Here is a 24758-nt window from a genome sequence, read left to right on the forward strand (position 1 = left end):
GCCGATGACAATAGCAGTTGGCGAGACAGCAACAGATGGGACCAGCCTATGTAAACATTTTGGTCATTTAGCAGATGCGACTTAGAGTCAGTGCAAGAAAGACAAGTACAATTTTGGTATTTGGTATTTTAATAGGATTCCCATTAGCTGTTGCAAAGCAGCAGCTACTATTCCTGGGGTCAACACAAAACATGAAACATAATACAGAATGACATAATACAGGACATCATTAGACAAGAACAGCTCAAGGACAGAACTACATACATTTTTAAAAAGGCACACGTAGCCTACATATCAATGCATACACACACTATCTAGATCAAATAGGGGCGAGGCGTTGTGCCGCGAGGTGTTGCTTTACCTGTTTTTTGAAACCAGGTTTGCTGTTTATTTGAGCAATATGAGATGGAAGGAAGTTCCATGCAATAAGGGCTCTATATAATACTGTAGGTTTTTATGAATTTGTTCTGGACTTGTGGACTTTGGGGGGGAGAAGGCCAGCATGTCTTCATCACTGGACATTCCATTTTTCTTTGCTTCTCTCCCAGCGGTTTATGGAGTAGCTGTCGTTAAGTACATGCTTGATGTTGTAAGCTTTTTCCCAGCGAGCCTCAAAGTACCTGAACGTACGCTTGGGGATGTTACCATGACACCATCTATAGGGAGATAACACAGCTTTTTTATCATTGAATTGATAACCAATGTGTAATTTATAGATAATTAATAACAATCTATTGATGGCTGTAAAACTGGTAAACCAGTATACAATCCTACCCCAATGCACATGTACTGTGTGTACACTGTGAGAATGTAGGCTGTTAATGAAGAGGTTGTTTCTGACCTGTACAGCTTATTGATGGAGATTTTGTGCTGAGGATAGCCTTTAGGCAGCTCCATCATAGTGATGTCATAGTCACCCTGTCGCATCCCCTGAGAGAAAGAATACTTTATTATGACATGAATCTGTTTAATTTGTCCATTTGTCTGTCAGAAGACCAATTGGGATATTAATAACATTGTAAAAAGTTGAATAAAGTGTCAGATTTATCAACAACATGTCTAACCAAGAGGAAACTATCTGACTCCGCCTCTAGCGCCACCTAGTAGGAAGTAATCTGGAAACCAGCTTCAACCAGTCTTGTAGTTAGTCAGATGCTGTTTAGGTTCTCAAGTACAAAGGATGTGACAATGACTAGAAAATAAGTGGAGAGTTACAAAAATAACATTAAATGTCTCTGCAATGCCTGGTAGCTGGGACTAACTAAACTAGAAATCATACGCATATCAAACACACACACACACACACACACACACACACACACACACACACACACACACACACACGCACACACACACGCACACACACACACACACACACACACAGGTCCTCACCATGTGGATATAGGGCCACATCTCCCAAAGAGAAATGTTTGTGTTGTCAACGATGATCGGATCCACTCCTCTGTTCAAGGCTTTAAAAACTGTCAAAACAAGCCAGAGTACCAGTACTTTATAGAACAACAAACTATGTGTGTGTAATGACATTATGAGCAGATTGTTTCTGCCCTCGCCCCCAGCCACCCAATACACACCATCCTCTCTATTCCGCTGATGGTTGCGTTGAAAGTATTTCCTGTTGTAGTTGGACCTTTTATGGTACCTGTCAGTGGAGAAAATTCCTCTTTCCACTTCAGGTCTTGCATATTCATCACAGAGCATTCTGGAAAACAGAAGGAAATCATATTATATATTTATATATTTCAAATAGAGTGTTTCAGTCTATTCAAAATTACAACCACGCTGGTTAAGTGTGCCTTGAATTCTAAATAAATCACTGACAGTGTCACTAGCAAAGCACCCCCCCTCCCCCCCACAATCACACCTCCTCCTCCATGCTTCACGGTGGGAACCACACATGCTGAGATCATTCGTTCATCTACTCTGTGTCTTAGAAAGACACAGCGGTTGGAACCCAAAATCGCAAATTTGGACTCATCAGACTAAAGGACAGATTTCCATTACTCATGTTTCTTGGCCCAGGCAAGTCTCTTCTTCTTATTGGTGTTCTTTAGTAGTGGTTTCTTTGCAGCAATTCGACCATGAAGGCCTGATTCACGAAGTCTCTTCTGAACAGTTGATGTTGAGATGTGTCTGTTACTTGAACTCCGTGAAGCATTTATTTGGACTGCAATCTGAGGCTGGTAACTCTAATGACCTTATCCTCTGCAGCAGAGGTAACTCTGGGTCTTCCTTTCCTGTGGCGGTCCTCATGAGAGCCAGTTTCATCATAGCGCTTGATGGTTTTTGCGACTGCACTTGAAGAACATTTTCCAGATTGACTGACCTTCATGTCCTAAAGTAATGATGGACTGTCCTTTCTCTTTGCTTATTTGAGCTGTTCTTGCCATAATATGGACTTGGTCTTTTACCAAATAGGGAAATATTTTGTATACCACCCCTTCCTTGTCACAACACAACTGATTTGCTCAAACGCATCACGAAGGAAAGAAATTCCACAGTTAACAAGACACACCTGTTAGTTTAAATGCATTCCAGGTGACTACCTCATTAAGCTGGTTGAGAGAATGCCAAGAGTGTGCAAAGCTGTCATCGAGGCAAAGGGTGGCTACTTGAAGAATCTCAAATATAAAATATATTTTGATTTGTTTAACACTTGTTTGGTTATTACATGTTTCCATATGTGTTATCTCATAGTTTTGATGTCTTCACTATTATTCTACAATGTAGAAAATAATACAAATAAAGAAAAACCACAGGAATGAGTAGGGTTGTCCCAACTTTTGACTGGTACTGTATATTTACAACAAAATGTATAAGGGGGATTGGAAATTATGCAGACAATTACATTGATAGAAGCCACAATCTTCAATATTAGCAATATTAAAAAGTGTTTAGGTGATACTTCAGGAAATGAACCCACAATCTAAAAACAATACATATATTGACAAAAAAGACTTGGGGTAAGGCAGGCTCCCAATAGTTTGGATTGATTAGCTTACTCTGCCGTGCTTGTCTTTCCAACTCCTGGCAAACCTCGAAGGATGATCAGTTTCTTCAAGCGTTGATTTTGTCTTCCTCTCGACATTTCTCTTATACTTCAGACTGCTTCACCACCAACTACAGTACACAGCACATCAGCAGCTGTACTCTGTTTAGAAGACACGCCCTCCCGCCCAATAACTGAAACCAACACAATAAGTGAAACCAAACCCCCATAACCGTACCGGAATTACATCAGTCTAATGTCGATGCTGATTACACGCAAGTAAATATTATATAGCCCTGTCTGTATTTCGTAAGATTAGGTGCCATTAAATAGCTACTTGTCATTTTAATCAAATTATTTCAGACCAGTGCAGATTAAGGAAAGGAAACAGAAGGAGGGTAGCTTCTTTAGACTAATGAAATTCTGCCATAGTTCACTAGTGATGGGCATTCCGATTATTTCGGTGAGTCGGCTCATTTGGCTCCGTTCACGTAAAAGAGCCGGCTCATTTGGCTCCCAAACGGCTCTTCGTTGAAAATGTTTAAAAATCGACATATAACCATGACAAATTGCAAATCTCCCATGTAAATACCAAATAGGTAGGCTACCAGTATGTCATAGTGAAATGCACATTCAAATACATTTTTACCTGGCCAAATTATTAGATGGCCTGCAAAACAATGTCTGGATTTTTTTACTCACTGAAACAAATTTGCGTAAAAGAGCCGTTCATTCGCGAACGACCCATCACTAGCGTTCATGGTCTGAGTTTATAGTAGATGTCATTTTCCACGACATATTCCAGAACATGATCATTAGATATTTACTTGTCCCGAATAATGAAGGAAGGAAGAATAACGAATTGTAAGAATGGATGGAAGAAAAAAAAGGAAATAAGAGAGTGCGAAAGGAAGGTAAGAAGGGATGAGGACTAAAGGGAGGACACACTGGAATTATTCAACCCCAGCCTGAGCGTCCCCTCGCTGAGCGCGGTCCCCAGTGCACACACCTGTCCTCACTTGACCGGCTAATCATCCAATAGGTCGGGCCCAATTAGCGCTGTGGGTGACGTCTGGACTGGAGGCCGGACGTGCACATATAAACCATTGCAGGCTCACCTCGTCTTCTATACACGATGGAGGGATTTATGTTTTCTCCATACAACTTTAATGGCTATCCGGGCTGCGGTCCCGTGATGGCTCCTATCCTCCACGGCAACCCGAAGTTCAAGCCTCACACCTGGGGGAAGGGGAGCATCTACGTGCCTCCCGAAGCGCTGGACTACCTTGACGTGTGTAAACGGGCCCAGCTGAAGGCCATCCTGTCTCAGGTGAATCCCAACCTTACCCCTCGTCTCCGGAAGGCAAACACCAAGGACTTCGGGGTTCAGGTCAACGCCCAGGTCGACGCGATGGTCCAATGCTCCCTCGGACCCAAGACGCTGTTCTACCGGGAGAGGAAATTTCCGGTATTTTCGAAGTCGCCTGTGAAGTGCCAGCAGAGTCCCTCGGCGACTTCTTCTCTGGACGGGAAAGCGTTGCCGAGCACTCCGGTAAACAACGTGCGCTTCTCGCGACCCCTCGCTATCTACTCTCCGGTGTTTGATCGCCGGTTCTTCGCGCTGCCGGTAAAAGCGCAGGATGACAGCGCGTGCTGTGAGGGAGGAGAGGTGGGCGGCAACGGGGGTCGTGATGAGGATGGCGAGGCCGACGTTACCGAGCAGAAAACGGAGGACCAGGTTCGACCGGAGATCCCACGTGAGGATGTCAGGAAACCCCTCCACCAGATGCCCAAAGGCTTCAACTTTCAGGTCAGTCATTCCCGGGGTTTATACAAGGGGAGAATACGAATTTAGAATGTAATCGATTCTGAAACATGAATTGAGGAGTGCCTTATATTTTGTACTGTGTAGTGTTATCTGCAATGTGTCCAATATGCCCTTTTCACTTCTACTTGAAATGCCAGTCATCCTGCATAGGATGTTGTATATTAAGAACTTTTTATTCTTAATGATTCACTTGTTTCTTCTGTAGTTTCTGGAGCAGAAGTATGGCTTTTTTCACTGCAGCCAGTGTAACGTCCGGTGGGAGAGTGCCTATGTATGGTGCATCTCTGGAACTAGTAAGGTAATGTTCCCAATCACTGCACTTCTCTGCCAACTGAAAATATTAAAGGTTCTGCTCAATCAGCCTTCATGTGTACTGCTTTTGTTATTTACCCTCGTTCTGAGGAGCCTGAGTTGACAGTAACACTACACTCTGCCTTTCTGTACTGTCCTTCAAATATTTGCTAAATTTAATAAGTGACTTGTTTAATCCTCACTTTAACATGGTTCTCGTCACCCCCTCTGAACTCAGGTGTACTTCAAGCAGCTCTGTCGTAAGTGCCAGAATGGATTCAACCCCTACAGAGTGGAGTCTATCCAGTGCAAGGTGAGAGGTGTGGGGGGGGACACAGCAGGTGCTCTGCATGGTGCCTATGCCCCTTTAGCCTCTGAGGTCATGCATTAAAACAAAGCGTGTATGACTTTCTAGATTGTCCTGTTATGGATACAGATGAACTGACATGTCTACCCCCTTCACCAGCAGGTGGTCAATGTTGCTGTAATTATCCTCCTGTCTCTCAGGTGTGTTCCCAGACCCGGTGCTGTTGTGAGCAGAAGGAGAGGCACATTGACATGAAGAGGCCTCATAGACAGGACTTGTGTGGCCGCTGCCGGGGAAAGAGGATTTCCTGTGACACTACCTATAGCTACAAATACATTGTCTGAACTGAACATCCCTGCTACAGGCTTAACTACAGATCTAGGATCAGATTGAGCCCATCTCTAATCATCCATGGTTGACATATCTGAACTTAGATCAGTGGTTAGTGGAAGATGGCTGAAACCAGTTTTCTAATCCTGGATTTAATGGGGTGCATGTTTTTTCCTTGGCTTTAACACGACTCAATTAGTTTGCTTGGTGAGTTGATTGATTTAATTGGGTGTTAGAGCTAGGGCAAAACAATACATGTACATCCCCTTTGGGTCCCCAGGATTGTGACGCATTGCTGTAAGCACAGATCTAGGATCTGATTAGGGAACTGCCAATCCTAAACTTACCGCCCTTGGCGGGATGCACAACCTGACCTTAAACCAGTATCTAGGGACACAGTATCCTACTCTGAGCCTTGCCACATGGCAGGCTAAACAACACTATGCCACAGAGGTAAAAGTTGACCTTAACCACATATCTAGGATCAGGTCAACCTTCCTCCAATCCTATCCACGGTTGTTAGGGACGGTGACACCAATCTGGCCATAGCTCTGTGGTAAGGTGGTGGTAAACTTGTTTCTTACCTGCCAAGGTCATGTCCATGTCTTAAATAGCCTGCCTAATAACTTTTACTCTTTCCACCGTGATCAACTGAGTGACTACCTTTTTTTGTATATATTAAATAAACTTATTGCAGCATTAACCTTTTTTAATGGATTTGCTTATTTTGCTGTGTTCATGAACTAGCTCATCTAATGCACTCTGCTACAAGTCGTGTAGATGCAGCTGATATCAGGTCATTTACTGGTGTAATGTGGCTGTACGGGATTCCTTTAACAGGGCGGCAAAGACATAACCGTGAGCTGTACGAATATTGATTCCTAATAACAGAAGTGAACCGAAAGGGCACGACGTGAAATAAAATTATTTTTGATGTCTTTATTTTGAGACATGGCATCAACTCAACGACTTCACAAAGCTTTAAAACTATTTACAAAGTGAAAACTGTCTTCCTCTACAACGCTTTAAAAATGTGCATTTTTTTTTTTTGGATGCACACTTTCTCTCGCACACAACCCTTTGCGCCTCATACAAATGCATCTTTCAGATAAAATAATCTATGAATACATTTCTAATACAAGTCATTACAATATACACATGCATGGCAGTTAATCAGTTTGAATTGAAGGAACGTGGGGAAAATCTCTAAAGCTGGTCAGGAGTAGGATAGATCTAAAGACTGACTGAACTTGTGTCAAAAAGGAAAGTCTAATCACAAGTGACGGACCACCACAGGAAGTGTCCATGGCCCTGTTCCAATACTTAAAAAAATGCTTCCTTCCTTGGCCACTGATCAGACCTTACTAGTATCAAACCTCTGTATTTGAACCTTAGTCCTGTCCACCCTGGTCAGTGACTCCTTCAAGGTAGGATGGAATTTAAAGTATTGGAACAGGGCCCAGCAGGTATTTGAACAGTAGCTCATGTTTAGTTAACATTAAACCAGTGAATGTCAGCACATGTCCATGTGACAGTGGACTATTTCAGGATTTAGTGTGTACAACTGTACTTTCCCCCCATGTCACAGCAGGTACACGCACATCACAATATAGGATGGTCACGGTAACAAATGGTGTGTGTACGTAGACCCACAATGAATTGAATATGCTACAACGTAGGGCCAGTGTGTACATACTAATCAATATAAGAGTCTAAGAGAGGCTCTGATTCACTACAGTAGTCTGAGGAGCTGGTTCACTAATACACAAGAAGCATTCAGGTTCAAAACCAGGCAACAAGATTAAACACATGAATACTAGTCTGTGTCCTGTCTCTTCACACAATGCAGCACGCAGCGCCATGTGGAGGGGCAGCGATGCAGACGGATCCTAACAGTCTATCGTGAATGCCCCCTTCTGTCAAGTTGTGGAACGAAACATCGTCCAGGTAACCAATGCTAAGTAGAGGCCAGGGATTCTGTAACGGAACATTAGATTCTAGAATACAGCATTCCTCTAGGTTAAGCAGTGCACATTTTCCCCTAAAGAAATTCTTTAAACAGTAGATACACACGTGGTGAGAGATACAACCTTCCCGTCCTTGGCCTCTATCTCTCTCTCTCTCACAGATAAACAGCATGATTGAATGTCTCTCAGTAGTAATCTCTCCTCTCAGAAGTCCAGTGCAATAGAAGCCGTGACTCTGGGACATTCACCCACAGGTGAGGCATCAGGTAGTGGATCACCAGGTTACCTGGTGGTAACAGGTCGATACTTCCTCCATCCTAAGGTTTCACTGAGATCAGGTATTTTCATTCACAGGTTGAGTCTGATATCAGGTCAGGTAAATCCTCAGGTTCATCAGGTATGTCCTTTGGTCTCTCGGGGACTTAGGTCTTTTAATCCACAGGTGTGGCCAGCATCATCAGGTGTGGTTGAGATCTTCAGGTGTGATCAGCATCATCAGGTGTGGCCAGCATCATCAGGTGTGGTTGAGATCTTCAGGTATGGCCAGCATCATCAGGTGTGGTTGAGATCTTCAGGTATGGTCAGCATCATCAGGTGTGGTTGAGATCTTCAGGTATGGTCAGCATCATCAGGTGTGGTTGAGATCTTCAGGTGTGGTCAGCATCAGGTGTGGTCAGCATCATCAGGTATGGCCAGCATCATCAGGTGTGGTCAGCATCATAAGGTGTGGTCAGCATCATAAGGTGTGGTCAGCATCATCAGGTGTGGCCAGCATCATCAGGTGTTGTCAGCATCATCAGATGTGATCAGCATCATCAGGTGTGGTCAGCATAATCAGGTGAGTCTATCAGGTATATTGACCCTCAGGTGTGAACACCAGAGGGTTGTTTAGGGTTCAGGAGCGCCCCCACTCTGAGTAGGGGCCGGGCGGCGTGACCCACCTTCCCCAGGTAACGGGACAGGGGTGTACCACCCCCTCCGACGGCGCAGCAGCACCCCCACCCCGTCTCTGCATCTTGGGCTGGGTCGGGAGGAAGAGGAAGAGGAGGAAGGAGAGGGGCCAGACCTTGTGTGTCTAAGACTGGTTCTGGATGTGTGTACGGGGAGTACGGAAGGTGTGGTCCACGAGGTGGGATAGCAGGAAATGTGTGTGTGTCAGACTGTGTACTAAGACGGGTTAGTATGGGGGTTGGAGATGTGTCTAGGACAGGAAGAGGGGTTGGATGGAGGTCTGGTCCACGAGGTGGGATAGCAGGAAATGTGTGTGTGAGTGTGTGTGTGTGTGTAAGGTCGGGCAATGTGTTACCTGGTTTGAGTGGAGTGTGTGTGTTAGGGCTGAGGTTTGGGATGCACTGTAACGAGTGTGTGTGAGAGGCCTGATGTATGTCTGTGCAGTCACGGTGGGGTGTGGAGAGGTCTGGGGGAGGCCAGTAGAAGTCTATGAGTAAGGGCAGAGGCCAGTCTATGGTTGAGCTGGAGGGAGAGGCCAGAAGTGAGGCTGGGTTTGGGGCAGTAGAGATGGTGGTGTTATGGTCGGGGGTAATAGCACCATCTGCGATGGGATCAGGGGCGGTAGGGGTGACAGGGAGGATGAGGCTTGTCGGGTCAAAGCTAATAAGGGTGGAGGAGGGGTACGAGGGGGGCTCCTGTGCTGCTGTCAGAGACTTGTCCCTGAGGCCGAGGAGTCGGGGAGGTAGGTGTTGACCACCCGGTAGCCCTGAGCGCGGCGGATCATGTCCCGAATCTCCCCGTTGAGCTCCAGCAGCTTGGAACAGATAAGGCTGAGGTCCTGGCGGGACCCAACCAGGGCGATGGTCCCCGTCTGGCCCAGGGTCTGGTGTCGGAAGTAGACATTGAGGAGGGTCTGCACCTCGCTCTCTGACCCACCGCCAAACACACCGTTAGGCCACAGCCTCCTGGAAGGGGGGAAGGGGGGTAGAGGAAGAGAGAAAAGGATCAGTGATCAAAATGAGTATTGTGAACGTTTTGTGATCTTTCTCAGTCTGTCTTTACACCACTGACGAGTACAGAGTTTTTATTCTTAGCACCATAACAAAATAGTGTGTGTGTGTGTGAATGTCTGTGTGTGTGTGTGTGTGTGTGTGACTGTTTGTTTGTGTGTGTGTGTGTGTGTGTGTGTGTGTGTGTGTGTGTGTGTGTGTGTGTGTGTGTGTGTGTGTGTGTGTGTGTGTGTGTGTGTGAATGTGTGTGTGAATATGTGTGTGTGTCTATGCATGCTATTTTGTATCTCACCTGCACTCGTGGATGTAGCGTATGGCCTTGCTGAACTCCTGGTTGTTGAGGCACTCCAGGATGGCTTGTACGGCTGCCTCGGAGGAGCTGAAGCTGGGCAGGGCGGCAGAGGCCTGGGTCTGGGTGTGGGCCATGTGTGTGTGTTCCAGGTTGCTAGCCACCGCTGCCTCTGCTGCTCTTAGACTGGTCTTCAGGTCACTCAGCTCTCGAGACATGTTTAGCAGCTACAGAGGGGAGAGAGGAAGGGAGAGGGGGGAGGGGGATGGAGAGGTGGTGGGAGGGAGGGAGGGAGGGAGGGAGGGAGGGAGGGAGGGAGAAGGGTAGCGAGAGATGGAGAGAGAGGAAGGGAGGCAGGGAGAGAGCGGGAGGGAGGCAGGGAGAGAGGGAGGGAGAGATGGAGGGAGGGGAGAGTGAGGGAGGGGTAGAGAGGGGGCAAGAGGGAGGGAGAGACGGAGGGGAGAGGGAGGGGGGACGTGAGAGATGGAGAGATGGAGAGAGGGGCAAGGAGGAGAAGAGGGAGGGAGAGAGGGAGGGAGGGAAAGAGGGAAAGAGAGAGGGAGATGAGTGTGAGCCCATATAGGGAGAAATGCAAAACAGCTAAAATAATCTCTTGATTAACCTTCAACAGGTACACAACAGCTAAAATAATCTATTGATTCACCTTCAACAGGTACACAACAGCTAAAATAATCTCTTGATTCACCTTCAACAGGTACACAACAGCTAAAAAAGATGACTAACAAAATACATTGAGTGTGTGTGTTAGTCTGTCTGTTTATAGAACTGTCTCTGGGTCGCTTTCGAAGCATCCAATCGCAGTCCTTCTCTTACCTCAGGCACAGCGCTGACAGCATGGACCTGTCCAATCAGCTTGCAGTAGGACTGGAAGAGGAGGAGCAGCTGGAAGTGAAGCTTGTAGAGACGCTGACACAGCTCCAGTTGCTGAGAGGAGAGAAAGGACGGATTTATAGACAGTACAGTACAGTAAAATACAGTACAGGACACACATACAATCCTCAATCTGAGCCATCTAAATCAATTCATACACAGTATTGTTGTGTTGGTTATATTGGCCGCAGTAGAATCAGCAGTTACTGAAAAGGAACACTAAAGGGTGAAGTGAGAAAACATAGTAGATCCTATTAAATCATAGTAGATCATATTAAATCATAGTAGATCCTATTAAACCATAGTAGATCATAGTAGATCCTATTAAATCATAGTAGATCATAGTAAATCATAGTAGATCCTATTAAATCATAGTAAATCATAGTAGATCCTATTAAATCATAGTAGATCCTATTAAATCATAGTAGATCATAGTAGATCCTATTAAATCATAGTAGATCATAGCAGATCATAGTAGATCCTATTAAATCATAGTAGATCATAGTAAAACATAGTAGATCCTATTAAATCATAGTAGATCCTATTAAATCATAGTTGATCAAAGTAGATCCTATTAAATAATAGTAGATCCTATTAAATCATAGTAGATCCTGTTAAATCATAGTAGATCATATTAAATCATAGTAGATCATAGTAGATCATAATAAATCATAGTAGATCATATTAAATCAAAGTAGATCATAGTAGATCCTATTAAATAATAGTAGATCATGTTAAATCATAGTAATCATATTAAATCATAGTAGATCATAGTAGATCATAACAAATCATAGTAGATCATAGTAGATCCTATTAAATCATAGTAAATCATATTAAATCATAGTAGATCATAGTAAATCATAGTCGATCATAGTAGATCCTATTAAATCATAGTAGATCATAGTAGATCCTATTAAATCATAGTAGATCCTATTAAATCATAGTAGATCCTATTAAATCATAGTAGATCCTATTAAATCATAGTAGATCCTATTAAATCATAGTAAATCATATTAAATCATAGTAGATCCTATTAAATCATAGATCATAATAGATTATAGTAGATCCTATTAAATCATAGTAGATCATAGTAGATCCTATTAAATCATAGTAGATCCTATTAAATCATAGTAGATCCTATTCAATAATAGTAGATCCTATTAAATCATAGTAGATCATATTAAATCATAGTAGATCATAGTAGATAGAACTTAGTAAAGGACTTAGTAAAAGACAGTAAAGGACTTAGTAAAGGACTTACTGCCAGAGATTCCATTTGCTACACAGCGAGAGAGCATGTTACGAGGCGAAAGAGAGAGAGGGAGGCGAGAAACACACATCAATCAAACACATGCAGTAGAGTAGAGTAGAGTATAGCACAGCATAGTATAGTATAGTGCATAGTATAGTGTATTGTAGCATAGTGGGCAGTATAGTATAGTGTGTAGTAGAGTATAGTATAGTGTATAATATAGTATAGTGCTGTGTATAGTATAGTATAGCATAGTATGTAGTATAGTATAGTGTGCAGTAGAGTATAGTGCATAGCATAGTGTATAGTATAGTGTAATATATAGTATAGTGTATAGTATAGTGCAGTGTGTAGTATAGTGTATAGCATAGTGCAGTGTATAGTATAGTGTATAGTGTATAATATAGTATAGTGCATAGTACAGTGCAGTGTATAGTATAGTATATAATATAGTATGTGGTATAGTATAGTGTGCAGTAGAGTATAGTGCTTAGTATAATGTATAGTATAGTACAGTATAGTATACAGTATAGCATAGTGTATAATGTGGTGTATAGTATAGTATAGTGTGTAGTAGAGTATAGTGCAGTGCATTATAGTAGTGTATAGTATATAATATAGTGTGTAGTATCGCATAGTGTGTAGTATAGTGTGTAGTATAGTAAAGTGTGTAGTAGAGTATAATGTATGGTATAGTATTGTGTGCAGTAGAGCATAGTGTATATTATAGTGTGTAGTAGAGTAGAGTATAGTGTATAGTATAGTGTATAGTTTAGTACAGTGTAGTATATAGTATAGTGTAGTGTATATAGTGTAGTATATAGTATAGCATGTAGTATAGTGTATAATATAGTGTACAGTATAGTATATAGTATAGTGTGTTGTATAGCATATAGTAGTGTATGGTATAGTATATACTATAGTGTATAGTATTGTATATTATAGTGTATAGTATAGTATATAGTATATTGTATAGTGTGGTATATAGTATAGTGTATAGTATAGTGTAGTGTATAGTATATAGTATAGTATATAGTATCGCATGTAGTATAGTGTATATTATATTGTACAGTATAGTATATAGTATAGTGTGGTGTATAGTATATAGGAGTGTATGGTATAGTATATAGTATAGTGTATAGTATTGTATATGGTATAGTGTAGTGTATAGTATAGTATATTGTATATTGTATAGTGTGGTATATAGTATATGGTATAGTGTATAGTATAGTATAGTGTACAGTATGGTATATATCATTGTGTGTAGTGTATTGTATAGTATATCGTGTAGTATATAGTATAGTGCATAGTATAGTGCATAGTATTGTATATAGTATAGTGCATAGTATAGTGCATAGTATTGTATATAGTATAGTGTATAGTATAGTATGTCGTGCCGTATATAGTATAGTGTATGGTGTATAGTATAGTGTGTAGTATATTATAGTGTATGGCGGTGTATAGTATAGTGTATAGTATGTTATAGTGTATAGTGTAGTGCATAGAGTACAGTGTATAGTATAGTGTGCAGTATGGTATAGTGTAGTAGAGTATAGTGTATAGTGTGGTGAATAGTATAGAGCATAGTATATTGTATAGTACAGTGTGTAGTATAATGTAGTGTATAGTATAGTGTATAGTATAGTGCGTAGTGGGGTATAGTATAGTGTGTAGTGTGGTGTATAGTATAGTGTAAAGTATAGTATATAGTATAGTGTATTGTATAGTGTATAGTATAGTGTGTGGTAGAGTATAGTGTATTGTGTAGTGTATAGTATAGTGTGTGGCAGAGAATAGTGTGGTGTATAGTATAGAGTATAGTATAGTGTATAGTGTAGTGTATAGTATAGTGTATAGTATAGTGTGTGGTAGAGTATAGTGTATTGTGTAGTGTATAGTGTAGTGTATTGTATAGTGTGTGGCAGAGAATAGTGTGGTGTATAGTATAGAGTATAGTATAGTGTATAGTGTAGTGTATAGTATAGTGTATAGTATAGTGTGTTGTATAGTATAGTGTATTGTGTAGTGTATAGTGTAGTGTGTAGTTTATTATATAGTATAGTGTGTAGTAGAGTATAGTATAGTGTATAGTCCCCCTACACAAGGACATCAAAAACACCTAGAGAAAGAGGGTGAGTGAGAGTGTGAGAGAGAGGAGAGTGTGATCAGTTTATGGTTTTAAACTACAGTGAGACAGGTGCGTGTTGTCATGGGGACTTATTGACTCCTTACCTTCTCCTCTGAGTCTCCTGGCTGACAGGTAATCACGCCATCGCCAGGGCACCTGGGAAACGTGTCCTTACAGTTCCTCAGCCACTGGAAATTAAGAAGAGAAAGTGAAAGGGAGGGGGAGAGAGGGAAAGAGAGAAAAAAAGAGAAAGGGAAAGAGAGAAGAGGAGTGTTACTGATCAGGGCTTGTTAGACTGGGCTAGCGGGTCAAAATCTCAACTAACAGATTGTAGCGTACATTCTAGGCTTTTCTGTCAAGTACAACTGTAAACGCTATAGTGTCTCCTTATCATAAGGTTATCTGTAGCACCTTGGGTTTGAGAAAAGAGCTTTACAGATCAAAGTCATTACCGTTATGGGTAGTAGCGTCTTAAAGGGATACTTCAGGATTTTGGCAATGAGGCCCGTTACAGTGCATTAAGAAAAGTTTTCAGATCCCTTGACTTTTTCCACATTCTGTTACGTTACAGCCTTATTCTAAAATATATATATATTTTTAAATCCTTATCAATTTACACACAATACCCCATAATGACAAAGAAAAAAACTGGTGTTTAGACATTTTTGCAAATGTATTAAAAATAAAAAACATATATACCTTATTTAAATAAGTATTCAGACCCTTTACTATGAGACTCGAAATTGAGCTTAGATCTTTCTACAACTTGATTGGAGTCCACCTGTGGTAAATTCAACTGATTGGGCATGATTTGGAAAGGCACACATCTGTCTATAGAAGGTCCCACAGTTGACAGTGCATGTCAGAGCAAAAATCAAGCCATGACATTGAAGGAATTGTCCGTAGAGCTCTGAGACAGGATTGTGTCGAGGCACAGATCTGGGGAAGGGTACCAAAAAATATCTGCAGCACTGAAGGGCCCCAAAAACACAGTGGCCTCCATCATTCTTAAATGGAAGAAGTTTGGAACCACCAAGACTCTTCCTAGAGCTGGCCGCCTGGCCAAACTGAGATATCGGGGTAGAAGGGCCTTGGTCAAGGAGGTGACCAAGAACCCAATGGTCACTCTGACAGAGCTCCAGAGTTCCTCTGTGGAGATTGGAGAACCTTCCAGAAGGACAACCATCTCTGCAGCACTGCAGCAATCAGGCCTTTATGGTAGAGTGGCCAGACGGAAGCCACTCCTCAGTAAAAGGCACATGACAGCCCAAAAGGCACCTAAAGGACTCTCAGACCATGAGAAACAAGATTCTCTGGTCTGATGAAACCAAAATTGAACTCTTTGACCTGAATGCCAAGCGTCACGTCTGGAGGAAACCTGGCACCATCCCTACGGTGAAGCATGGTGGTGGCAGCATCATGCTGTGGGGATGTTTTTCAGCGGCAGGGACTGGGAGACTAGTCAGGATCGACTGAAAGATGAACGGAACAAAGTACAGAGAGATCGTTGATGTAAACCTGCTCCAGAGCGCTCAGGACCTCAGACTAGGGCGAAGGTTCACCTTTCAACGGGACAACGGACCCTAAGCACACAGCCAAGACAACGCAGGAGTGGCTTCGGGACAAGTCTCTGAATGTCCTTGAGTGGCCCAGCCAGAGCCCGGACTTGAACCTGATCGAATGTACCTCTGGAGAGATCTGAAAATAGCTGTGCAGCGACGCTCCCCATCCAACCTGACAGAGCTTGAGAGGATCTGCAGAGAAGAATGGGAGATACTTCCCAAATACAGGTGTGCCAAGCTTATAGCATCATACCAAAGAAGACTTGAGGCTGTAATTGCTGCACAAGGCACTTCAACAAAGTACTGAGTAAAGGGTCTGAATACTTATGTGAATGTGATAATTCAGTTTTAGAGTTTTTATAAATTTGCCAAAATATCTAATAACCTGTTGTTGCTTTGTCATTATGGGGTATTGTGTGTAGATTGATGAGGAGAAAAAAACTATTTAATCAATTTTAGAATGAGGCTGTAACGTAACACTGTGGAAAAAGTCAAGAGGTCTGAATACTTTCCAAATGCACTGTATCTACTTCCCCAGAGTCAGATGAACTTGTGGATACCATTTTTATGTCTCTGTGTGTAGTATGAAGGAAGTTACAGGTAGTTTCATGAGCAAATGCTTAGTGTTAGCACAATGACTGGAAGTCTATGGGTATCTACTAGCATTAGCATAAAAATGGTCTCCACAAGTTCATCTGACTCTGGGGAATTAGATAAAGGTTCTCATTGCCAGATCAATCATAGTCAGTATCGTTATGGGTGGTAGTGTCTTAACAGCTCAAAGTCAGTATCGGTATGGGTTATAATGTCTAAACAGATCATAGTCAGTATCGTTATAGGTGGTAGTGTCTTAACAGCTCAAAGTCAGTATCGGTATGGGTTGTAATGTCTAAACAGATCATAGTCAGTATGGGTAGTTAGTGTCTTACTGAGACAGCGGCCTCTTCTCTGTTGTTGTAGGTGTCCAGATACTCCTGCAGCTCCAACACACTGAACTTCATCTTCTCTAGTAAACCATAGGAGATTATCTGGAGTGAGGGAACAGAAGAGGAGAGGAGAAGGATAGGAGAGGAGAGGCGGGAGGAGAGGAGAGCAGAGGAGAAAGAGGGGAGAGAAGGATAGGAGAGGTAGGAGGAGAGGAGAAGGATAAGAGAGAGGCGGGAGGAGAGGAGAGGCATAGGAGAGGCAGGAGGAGAGGAGAGGAGAAAGAGGGGAGAGAAGGAGAGGAGAGGTGGGGAGAGGAGATGAGAAAGAGGGGAGAGAAGGAGGGGAGAGGTAGGAGGAGAGGAGAGGAGGGAGGAGAGGAGAAGGAGAGGGATAGGAAAGGAGAGGAGGAGAGGATAGGAGAGGAGAAGGATAGGAGAGTCGGGAGGAGAGGAGAAGAGAGGAGGAGAGGCGGGAGGAGAGGAGAAGCATAGGAGAAGGAGAGGATAGGAGAGGAGAAGGATAGGAGAGGAGGATAGAGGCGGGAGGAGAGGAGAAGGAGAGGAGAGGTAGAAGGAGAGGGATAGGAAAGGAGAGGAGGAGAGGACAGGAGAGGAGAGTCGGGAGGAGAGGAGAAGAGAGGAGGAGAGGCGGGAGGAGAGGAGAGGAGAGGTGAGGCGAGAAGAGGAGAAGGATAGGAGAAGGAGAGGATAGGAGAGGAGAAGGATAGGAGAGGAGGATAGAGGCGGGAGGAGAGGAGAAGGAGAAAGAGAGGTGTAAGAGGCAGGAGGGAAAGAGTTAAATATATAAGAAGTTGTTCATGTATCAACTAGAGTTCTCACCATACCAGAATTTAGACTTAAATACCAATACCAGGATTCAGTACCAGGATTCTCCATACCGTCACCATACTCAATACCAAAACAATACCATGGCAAAAGAGAAGGCATTAACCAGAGACAGAGAACGGCAGTTGATGCAGACAGATACAATTTTGAGTTCAATATCATTAGATTTTCTAAAAATTACATCAACATTTTTTCAGACAGCCATGTACCGTAATTTCCGGACTATAAACCGCAACTTTTTTCCCACGCTTTGATCCTCGCAGCTTAAACAATGACATGGCTAATATATGGATTTTTCCCGCTTTCAATTTTTTTTCTTTCAAAAAAACACATTCTGTGACGTGCTCAGTTTTTTGGCGGCATGAAGCTTTCATTAGACCAATGAAATTGCCGAACGGGTTAAGGTCAAACAACTTTTTTGTTTACTGTTTAGATTAAATCGAGCGCTCTCAAACTTCCCATCATTCTGATTACGGTAGTCATTTTGTCACCCTCATCATGGCAAAGACACGGAGAAATGCATATGATGCAGCTTTCAAGTTGAAGGCGATTGATCTGGCTGTTGGAAAAGGAAATAGAGCTGCTGCACGGGAGCTTGCTCTTTATGAGTCGATGATAAGACGTTGGAAACAGCAGCGTGAGGAATTGACTCAGTGCAAAAAGACAACTAAAGCTTACTGCAAATTTTTTATTTTTTGTTACAAGCCGTGTTTCGTTAAAGCCTATTTATTTTTGTTACAAGCCGTGTTTCGTTAAAGCCTATTTATTTTTGCTACAAGCCGTGTTTCGTTAAAGCCTATTTATTTTTGTTACAAGCCGTGTTTCGTTAAAGCCTATTTATTTTTTGTTACAACCCGTGTTTCGTTAAAGCCTATTTATTTTTGTTACAAGCCGTGTTTCGTTAAAGCCTATTTATTTTTGTTACAAGCCGTGTTTCGTTAAAGCCTGTGTAAAGTTAATTTGTTTCAATGTACCGGTAGGCACCTGCGGCTTATAGACATGTGCGGCTTATTTATGTTCAAAATAATAATTTTAAAAAAATTCAGTGGGTGCGGCTTATTCAGGTGCGCTCAATAGTCCGGAAATTGCGGTATGCATTAATGAATAAATTATACAATCATACAATTAATTTGACTTTGTTTTGTTTTTAACAATCTAACTACATAACAACATAATGGTAATACTTTTATAGATAGAGGCGTTGTCATGCCCTCTTCACGACTGTGTTGGTGTGTGTGGGCCAGGAAAATTCCGTAGTGATGTGGACACTGAGGAACTTGAAGCTCTCGACCCGCTCCACTACAGCCCCTTCGATGTGGTTGGGGGTGTGCCATAACCCTTAAAGAGTTATAGCCTGTATGGACTTTGTTTTGCGAACAAGAAATAACGGTTTCAACATTTCTACATGCCGTGTAGCATTACTCAAATGTGGGGCTCTAACATGATGCAGCCCAGACTCCCAGCCCAGACTCCCAGCCCAGACTCCCAGCCCAGACCCCCAGCCCAGACTCCCAGCCCAGACCCCCAGCCCAGACCCCCAGCCCAGACTCCCAGTCCAAACTCCTAGCCCAGACTCCCAGCCCAGACTCCCAGCCCAGACTCCCAGTCCAAACTCCCAGTGCAGACTCCCAGCGCAGACTCCCAGTGCAGACTCCCAGCGCAGACTCCCAATCCGGACTCCCAACGCAGACTCCCAGCCAAGACTCCCAGCCCAGACCCCCAGTGCAGACTCCCAGCCCAGACCCCCAGTGCAGACTCCCAGCCCAGACTCCCAATTCAGACTCCCAGCACAGACTCCCAGCGCAGACTCCCAGTCCAGACTCCCAGTGGGAAAGTAGAGCAAACATGATGCAGTCCAGACTAGCAGTGGGTAAGTGGACCTAACATGATGCAACCCAGACTCCCAGTGCAGACTAGCAGCAGGTAAGTGGAGTTGAAATTATTTTTATTTTTTAGATGTTTTTATTTCACCTTTATTTAACCAGGTAGGCCAGTTGAGAACAAGTTCTCATTTACAACTGCGACCTGGCCAAGATAAAGCAAAGCAGTGCGACAAAAACAACAACCCAGAGTTACACATAATAGGAAATTCTATGTACAGTGTATGCCATTGTATGTAAGATTAGGGAGGTAAGGCAATAAATAGGCCATAGTGGCGAAATAATGACAATTTAGCATTAACACTGGTGTCACGTCCTGACCAGCAGAGGGCGTAATTGTGTTAGTCTTGGTCAGGATGTGGCAGGGGGTTTGTGTTTGTTAAATGTTGTATGGGTGATTGGACTCCCAATTGAAGGCAGGTGTGTTGAGTTGCCTTTGATTGGGAGTCCTATATAGGAGTGTGTGTTTTTCTTTGGGGTTGTGGGTAGTTGTTTTTGCACTGCATTTAGTTAGCCTGCAAAACTGTTGCTGTCTTGTTTATTGTTTTTTGACCGTGGATGCTTTACTCTTTTTGAATTAAACTATGAGTATCCACATTCCCGCTGCGCCTTGGTCCATTCTTGAAGACAGCTGTGACAACTGGAGTGATATATGTGCAGATGATGATGTGCAAGTAGAGATACTGGGGTGCAAAATAGCAACAACAACAAAAAAGAACAATATGGGGATGAGGTAGTTGGGTGGGCTATTTACAGATGGGCTGTGTACAGGTGCAGTGATCGGTAAGCTGCTCTGACAGCTGATGCTTAAAATTAGTGCGGGAGTCTCCAGCTTCAGTGATTTTTGCAATTCGTTCCAGTCATTGGCAGCAGACAACTGGAAGGAAAGGCGGCCAAAGTAGGTGTTGGCTTTGGGGACGACCAGTGAAATATACCTGCTGGAGCGTGTGCTACGGGTGGGTGTTGCTTTGTGACCAGTAAGTTGAGGTAAGGCGGGGTTTTACCTAGCAAAGATTTATAGATGACCTGGAGCCAGTGGGTTTGGCGACGAATATGTAGCGAGGGCCAGCCAACGAGAGCATACAGGTCGCAATGGTGAGTAGTATATGGGGCTTTGGTGACAAAACGGATGGCACTGTGATAGACTACATCCAACTTGCTGAGTAGAGTGTTGGAGGCTATTTTGTAAATGACATCGCCGAAGTCAAGGATCGGTAGGATAGTCAGTTTTCGAGGGTATGTTTGGCAGCATGAGTGAAAGAGGCTTTGTTGAGAAATAGGAAGCCGATTTTTAGATTTAATTTTGGATTGGAGACACTTAATGTGAGTCTGGAAGGAGAGTTTACAGTCTAACCAAACAGTAAGGTATTTGTAGTTGTCCACATGTTCTAAGTCAGAACCGTCCAGAGTAGTGATGCTAGTCGGGTGGGCGGCTGCGGGTAGCAATCGGTTGAAGAGCATGCATTTAGTTTTACTAGCATTTAAGAGCAGTTGGAGGCCACGGAAGGAGCGCTGTATGGCATTGAAGCTCGTTTGGAGGTATGTTAAAACAGTGTACAAAGAAGGGCCAGATGTATACAGAATGGTGTCATCTGCGTAGAGGTGGATCAGAGAATCACCAGCAGCAAGAGCGACATCATTCATATATACAGAGAAAAGAGTCGGCCCGAGAATTGAACCCTGTGGCACACCCATAGAGACTGCCAGAGGTCCGGACAACAGGCCCTCCGATTTGAGACACTGAACTCTATCAGAGAAGTAGTTGGTGAACCAGGCGAGGCAGTCATTTGAGAAACCAAGGCTATTGAGTGTGCCGATAAGAATGTGGTGATTGACAGAGTCGAAAGCCTTGGCCAGGTCGATGAAGGTTATGATATCGTTTAGGACCTTGAGCGTGGCTGAGGTGCACCCATGACCAGCTCGGAAACCAGATTACATAGTGGAGAAGGTATGGTGGGTTTCAAAATGGTCGGTGATCTGTTTGTTAACTTGGCTTTCGAAGACTTTAGAAAGGCAGGGCAGGATGGATATAGATCTGTAACAGTTTGGGTCTAGAGTGTCTCCCCCTTTGAAGAGGGGGATGATCGCGGCAGCTTTCCAATCTTTGGGGATCTCAGACGATACGAAAGAGAGGTGGAATAGGCTAGTAATAGGGGTTGCAATAATTTCGGCTGATCATTTTAGGAAGAGATTTGATTTCATTTTGATTTTATTTGGATCTCTTTTATTCCCCATTTGGACTAATCTTCCAAGAGTCCTTATAGGATTATATCTATGAGGGTGCCCATGTTTGCGGATTTAGGGTTGTACCTGGTAGGTTCCTTGATCATTTGTGTGAGATTGAGGGCATCTAGCTTAGATTGTAGGATGGCTGGGGTGTTAAGCATATCCCAGTTTAGGTCACCTAAGAGTACAAACTCTGAAGATAGATGGGGGGGCAATCAATTCACATACGGTGTCCAGGGCACAGCTGGGGGCTGAGGGGGGTCTATAACAAGCGGCAACAGTGAGAGACTTATTTCTGGAAAGGAGGATTTTTTAAAGTAGAAGCTCTAACTGTTTGAGCACAGACCTGGATAGTATGACAGAACTCTGCAGGCTATCTCTGCAGTAGATTGCAACTCCGCCCTCTTTGGCAGTTCTATCTTGACGGAAAATGTTATAGTTAGGGATGGAAATTTCTGCATTTTTGGTGGCCTTCCTAAGCCAGGATTCAGACATGGATAGGACATCAGGATTGGCGGAGTGTGCTAAAGCAGTGAGTTAAACAAACTTAGAGAGGAGGCTTCTGAAGTTAACACGCATGAAACCAAGACTTTTACGGTTATAGAAGTCAACAAATGAGAGCGCCTGAGGAATAGGTGTAGTACTGGGGGCTACAGGGCCTGGGTTAACATCTACATCACCAGAGGAACAGAGGAGGAGTAGGATAAGGGTACGGCTAAAGGCTATAAGAACTGGTCGTCTAGTGCGTTGGGAACAGATAATTAAAGGAGCAGATTTCTAGGCGTGGTAGAATAGATTCAGGGCATAATGTACAGACAAGGGTATGGTAGGATGTGAGTACAGTGGAGGTAAACCTAGGCATTGAGTGACGATGAGAGAGGTTGTATCTCTGGAGGCTCCAGGTAAGCCAGGTGAGGACTCCGCATGTGTGGGGGGTGGGACAAAAGAGGTATCTAAGGCATGTTGAGCGGGACTGGGGGCTCTACAGTGAAATAAAACAATAAGAACTAACCGAAACAGCAGTAGACAATGCATATTTACATTAGAGAGAGGCATAAAGCAATCACAGGTGTTGATCGGGAAAGCTAAGACAACAACGAGTAAATGGCGATGAATGGGCAGAGAGGGTCAGTTAGGTACACACAGGACCTGAGTTCGAGGCTGGGGGCGACAGATAAACAAAATGAGGTACCGTGTTAGTGAACAGACCAGCAGGCATCAGCTGTGTAGCCGAGTGATCATAGGGTCCAATGAACAGCAATAGGTGAGTCAGGGAGCCGTTCGGTAGTCACTACTACGCTAGGCGAGCCGGGAGACACAGCGTTCAGAAAGCTAGCGGGCCGAGGCTAGCAGATGGGTATTCGGCGACATCGCAATGGAAAAGCCTGTTGAAACCACATCGGACGATTACGTCGGCAGACCAATCGTGATGGATCGCGGGGCTCCGTGTCGACAATAAAGGGTCCAGGCCAATTGGCAAAAGAGGTATTGTAGCCCAAGAATTAGCTGGTGTACTTCGTCGGCTGGCCGGGAGATGGGCCTAGCTCGAGGCTAGCTCTAGGCTAACTGGTGCTTGCTTAGGGACAGAGGAATTAGCCAACAATAGCCACTCGGTTGCAGCTAGCTAGCTGCGATGATCCGGTGTAATGGCCCAGAGCTTGCGGCAGGAACCTGGTGATGTGGTAGAGAAAATATGCTCTGGGTTGATATTGCGGTGTGCAGACTGGCAGGTACTGACCGAGCTAAAGCTGTCTGGTGTCCGAGCTAAAGGTGATGACCGCTAGCAGTGGCTAACAATGACTACTAGCTAGTTAGCTGGCTAGCTTCTGATGGAGGTTCCAGTTATAAAGTATAAAAATAAAATATATACGAAAAAAACGAAGAAACAGGCTATTTACACGGGACAAGACAAACACACGTCCGACTGCTACGCCATCTTGGATAAGCAATGATCTCAGTCTCCCAGCCCAGACTCCCAGCGCAGACTCCCAGCCCAGACTCCCAGCCCAGACTCCCAGCGCAGACTCCCAGCGCAGACTCCCAGCCCAGACTCCCAGCCCAGACTCCCAGCGCAAACTCTCAGCCCAGACTCCCAGCCCAGACTCCCAGCGCAGACTCCCAGCGCAGACTCCCAGCGCAGACTCCCAGCCCAGACTCCCAGCCCAGACTCCCATCCAGACTTCCAGTCCACAATAGCAGTGGGTAAGTGAAGCTAACATGATGCAGCCCAGACTCCCAGCCCAGATTCCCAGACTCCCAGCCTGGACTCCCATCCAGACTTCCAGTCCAGACTAGCAGTGGGTAAGTGGAGCTAACATGATGCAGTCCAGACTCCCAGCCCAGACTCCCAGACTCCCAGCCCAGACTCCCTGACTCCCAGCCCAGACTCCCAGACTCCCAGACTCCCAGACTCCCAGCCCAGACTCCCAGACTCCCAGCCCAGACTCCCAGCCAGACTTCCAGTGGGTAAGTGGAGCAGACAGGGTGTGTGCTATAATGGGGGTAGGCAGGCTGTGCTGATAAAGGCTTGATCCATGACACATTTGACAGAAGGAATGAAAGTAACAAATTATAGTACGAAAAAGTAAAGACGTTTTGGTATACCGTGCAACACTAGTACCAACTCAAACCTAAAAGTTAGACATTACTTACTGATTACAATCAATGGACATTATTGTTTGATATTTCTATGAAAACACCAAATAAATTGCTATATTTTCAGTCATACAAATGCTATGGTTTGAGTGGAGTCAGCCCTACTCACCGTATCAGCGTCTACGTAGAGCGTGGGGCAGTCGGAACACGTTGTCAACATGTCAGATGACCTCACGAACTTTGACCCGATGCCCCTCAGGCCGTCTCCTAGGTAACCAGCGGCGTCACTGGTCAGGGAACAGAACTTAGTCTGGATGTTCTGAGAAGAGAGCGAGAGAGAAAGAAAGAAAGAAAGAAAGAGGAGACATATAATGTTATATAAAACAGTTACACCAATAACGTCATCCCCAATGACTGTTAACCCAATGACTGCATAGAACTTTCCAGAGTTTGACTGACTAACTGATCAATC

At 44.0% G+C, this 24758-nt stretch overlaps 3 protein-coding genes across 12 annotated transcripts in view; 1 reads left to right on the plus strand and 2 right to left on the minus strand.

Moving 5' to 3' along the window:
- Positions 1–372: 372 nt before the first annotated feature.
- LOC106563652 (NEDD4-binding protein 2-like 1) lies at positions 373–3222 on the minus strand. Its single transcript, XM_014129418.2, has 5 exons — positions 3021–3222; positions 1593–1720; positions 1393–1481; positions 842–930; positions 373–656 (listed from the first exon to the last, which is right to left on the minus strand). Exons 1-5 carry the CDS (start codon positions 3104–3106, stop codon positions 512–514), a joined length of 537 nt encoding a protein of 178 aa, XP_013984893.2. The 5' UTR covers positions 3107–3222; the 3' UTR covers positions 373–511.
- A 38-nt stretch (positions 3223–3260) lies between these two features.
- On the plus strand, positions 3261–6466 carry zar1l (zygote arrest 1-like). The gene is made up of 4 exons (XM_014129417.2): positions 3261–4817; positions 5041–5133; positions 5365–5439; positions 5634–6466. Exons 1-4 carry the CDS (start codon positions 4143–4145, stop codon positions 5775–5777), a joined length of 987 nt encoding a protein of 328 aa, XP_013984892.1. The 5' UTR covers positions 3261–4142; the 3' UTR covers positions 5778–6466.
- Positions 6467–6687: 221 nt separating this feature from the next.
- Positions 6688–24758, minus strand: part of LOC106563781 (protein furry homolog) — a 267082-nt gene continuing 249011 nt past the window's right edge. For 8 of the 10 annotated variants that reach the window (XM_045690192.1, XM_045690187.1, XM_045690188.1 and 5 more), the window contains 7 exons: positions 24456–24605; positions 16743–16841; positions 14356–14439; positions 12133–12150; positions 10815–10925; positions 9984–10207; positions 6688–9646 (listed from right to left, as the gene is read on the minus strand). In XM_045690192.1, coding sequence (XP_045546148.1) covers positions 9388–9646; positions 9984–10207; positions 10815–10925; positions 12133–12150; positions 14356–14439; positions 16743–16841; positions 24456–24605 — 945 coding nt within the window. In that variant the 3' untranslated portion in view covers positions 6688–9387. The remainder of the gene's footprint in view (positions 9647–9983; positions 10208–10814; positions 10926–12132; positions 12151–14355; positions 14440–16742; positions 16842–24455; positions 24606–24758) is intronic. The other 2 variants (XM_045690186.1, XM_045690193.1) reach the window with 1 other exon arrangement.

This window comes from Salmo salar, chromosome ssa11, assembly GCF_905237065.1.
Source record: "Salmo salar chromosome ssa11, Ssal_v3.1, whole genome shotgun sequence".
NCBI classification, from domain to species: Eukaryota; Metazoa; Chordata; class Actinopteri; order Salmoniformes; family Salmonidae; genus Salmo; species Salmo salar.

Bases quoted from the DNA above. Each gene is read 5' to 3' on its own strand.
- LOC106563652 (XM_014129418.2), bottom strand. From the start codon at position 3,106: ATGTCGAGAGGAAGACAAAATCAACGCTTGAAGAAACTGATCATCCTT. The intron at 1,721-3,020 runs GTAAGCTAATCA...TCTGTTTTCCAG, and splicing joins GGAAAGACAAGCACGGCAGA to AATGCTCTGTGATGAATATG. The intron at 931-1,392 runs GTGAGGACCTGT...TCTTTCTCTCAG, and splicing joins TGTGGCCCTATATCCACATG to GGGATGCGACAGGGTGACTA.
- zar1l (XM_014129417.2), top strand. From the start codon at position 4,143: ATGGAGGGATTTATGTTTTCTCCATACAACTTTAATGGCTATCCGGGC. The intron at 4,818-5,040 runs GTCAGTCATTCC...TTTCTTCTGTAG, and splicing joins CCAAAGGCTTCAACTTTCAG to TTTCTGGAGCAGAAGTATGG. The intron at 5,134-5,364 runs GTAATGTTCCCA...CTCTGAACTCAG, and splicing joins GCATCTCTGGAACTAGTAAG to GTGTACTTCAAGCAGCTCTG.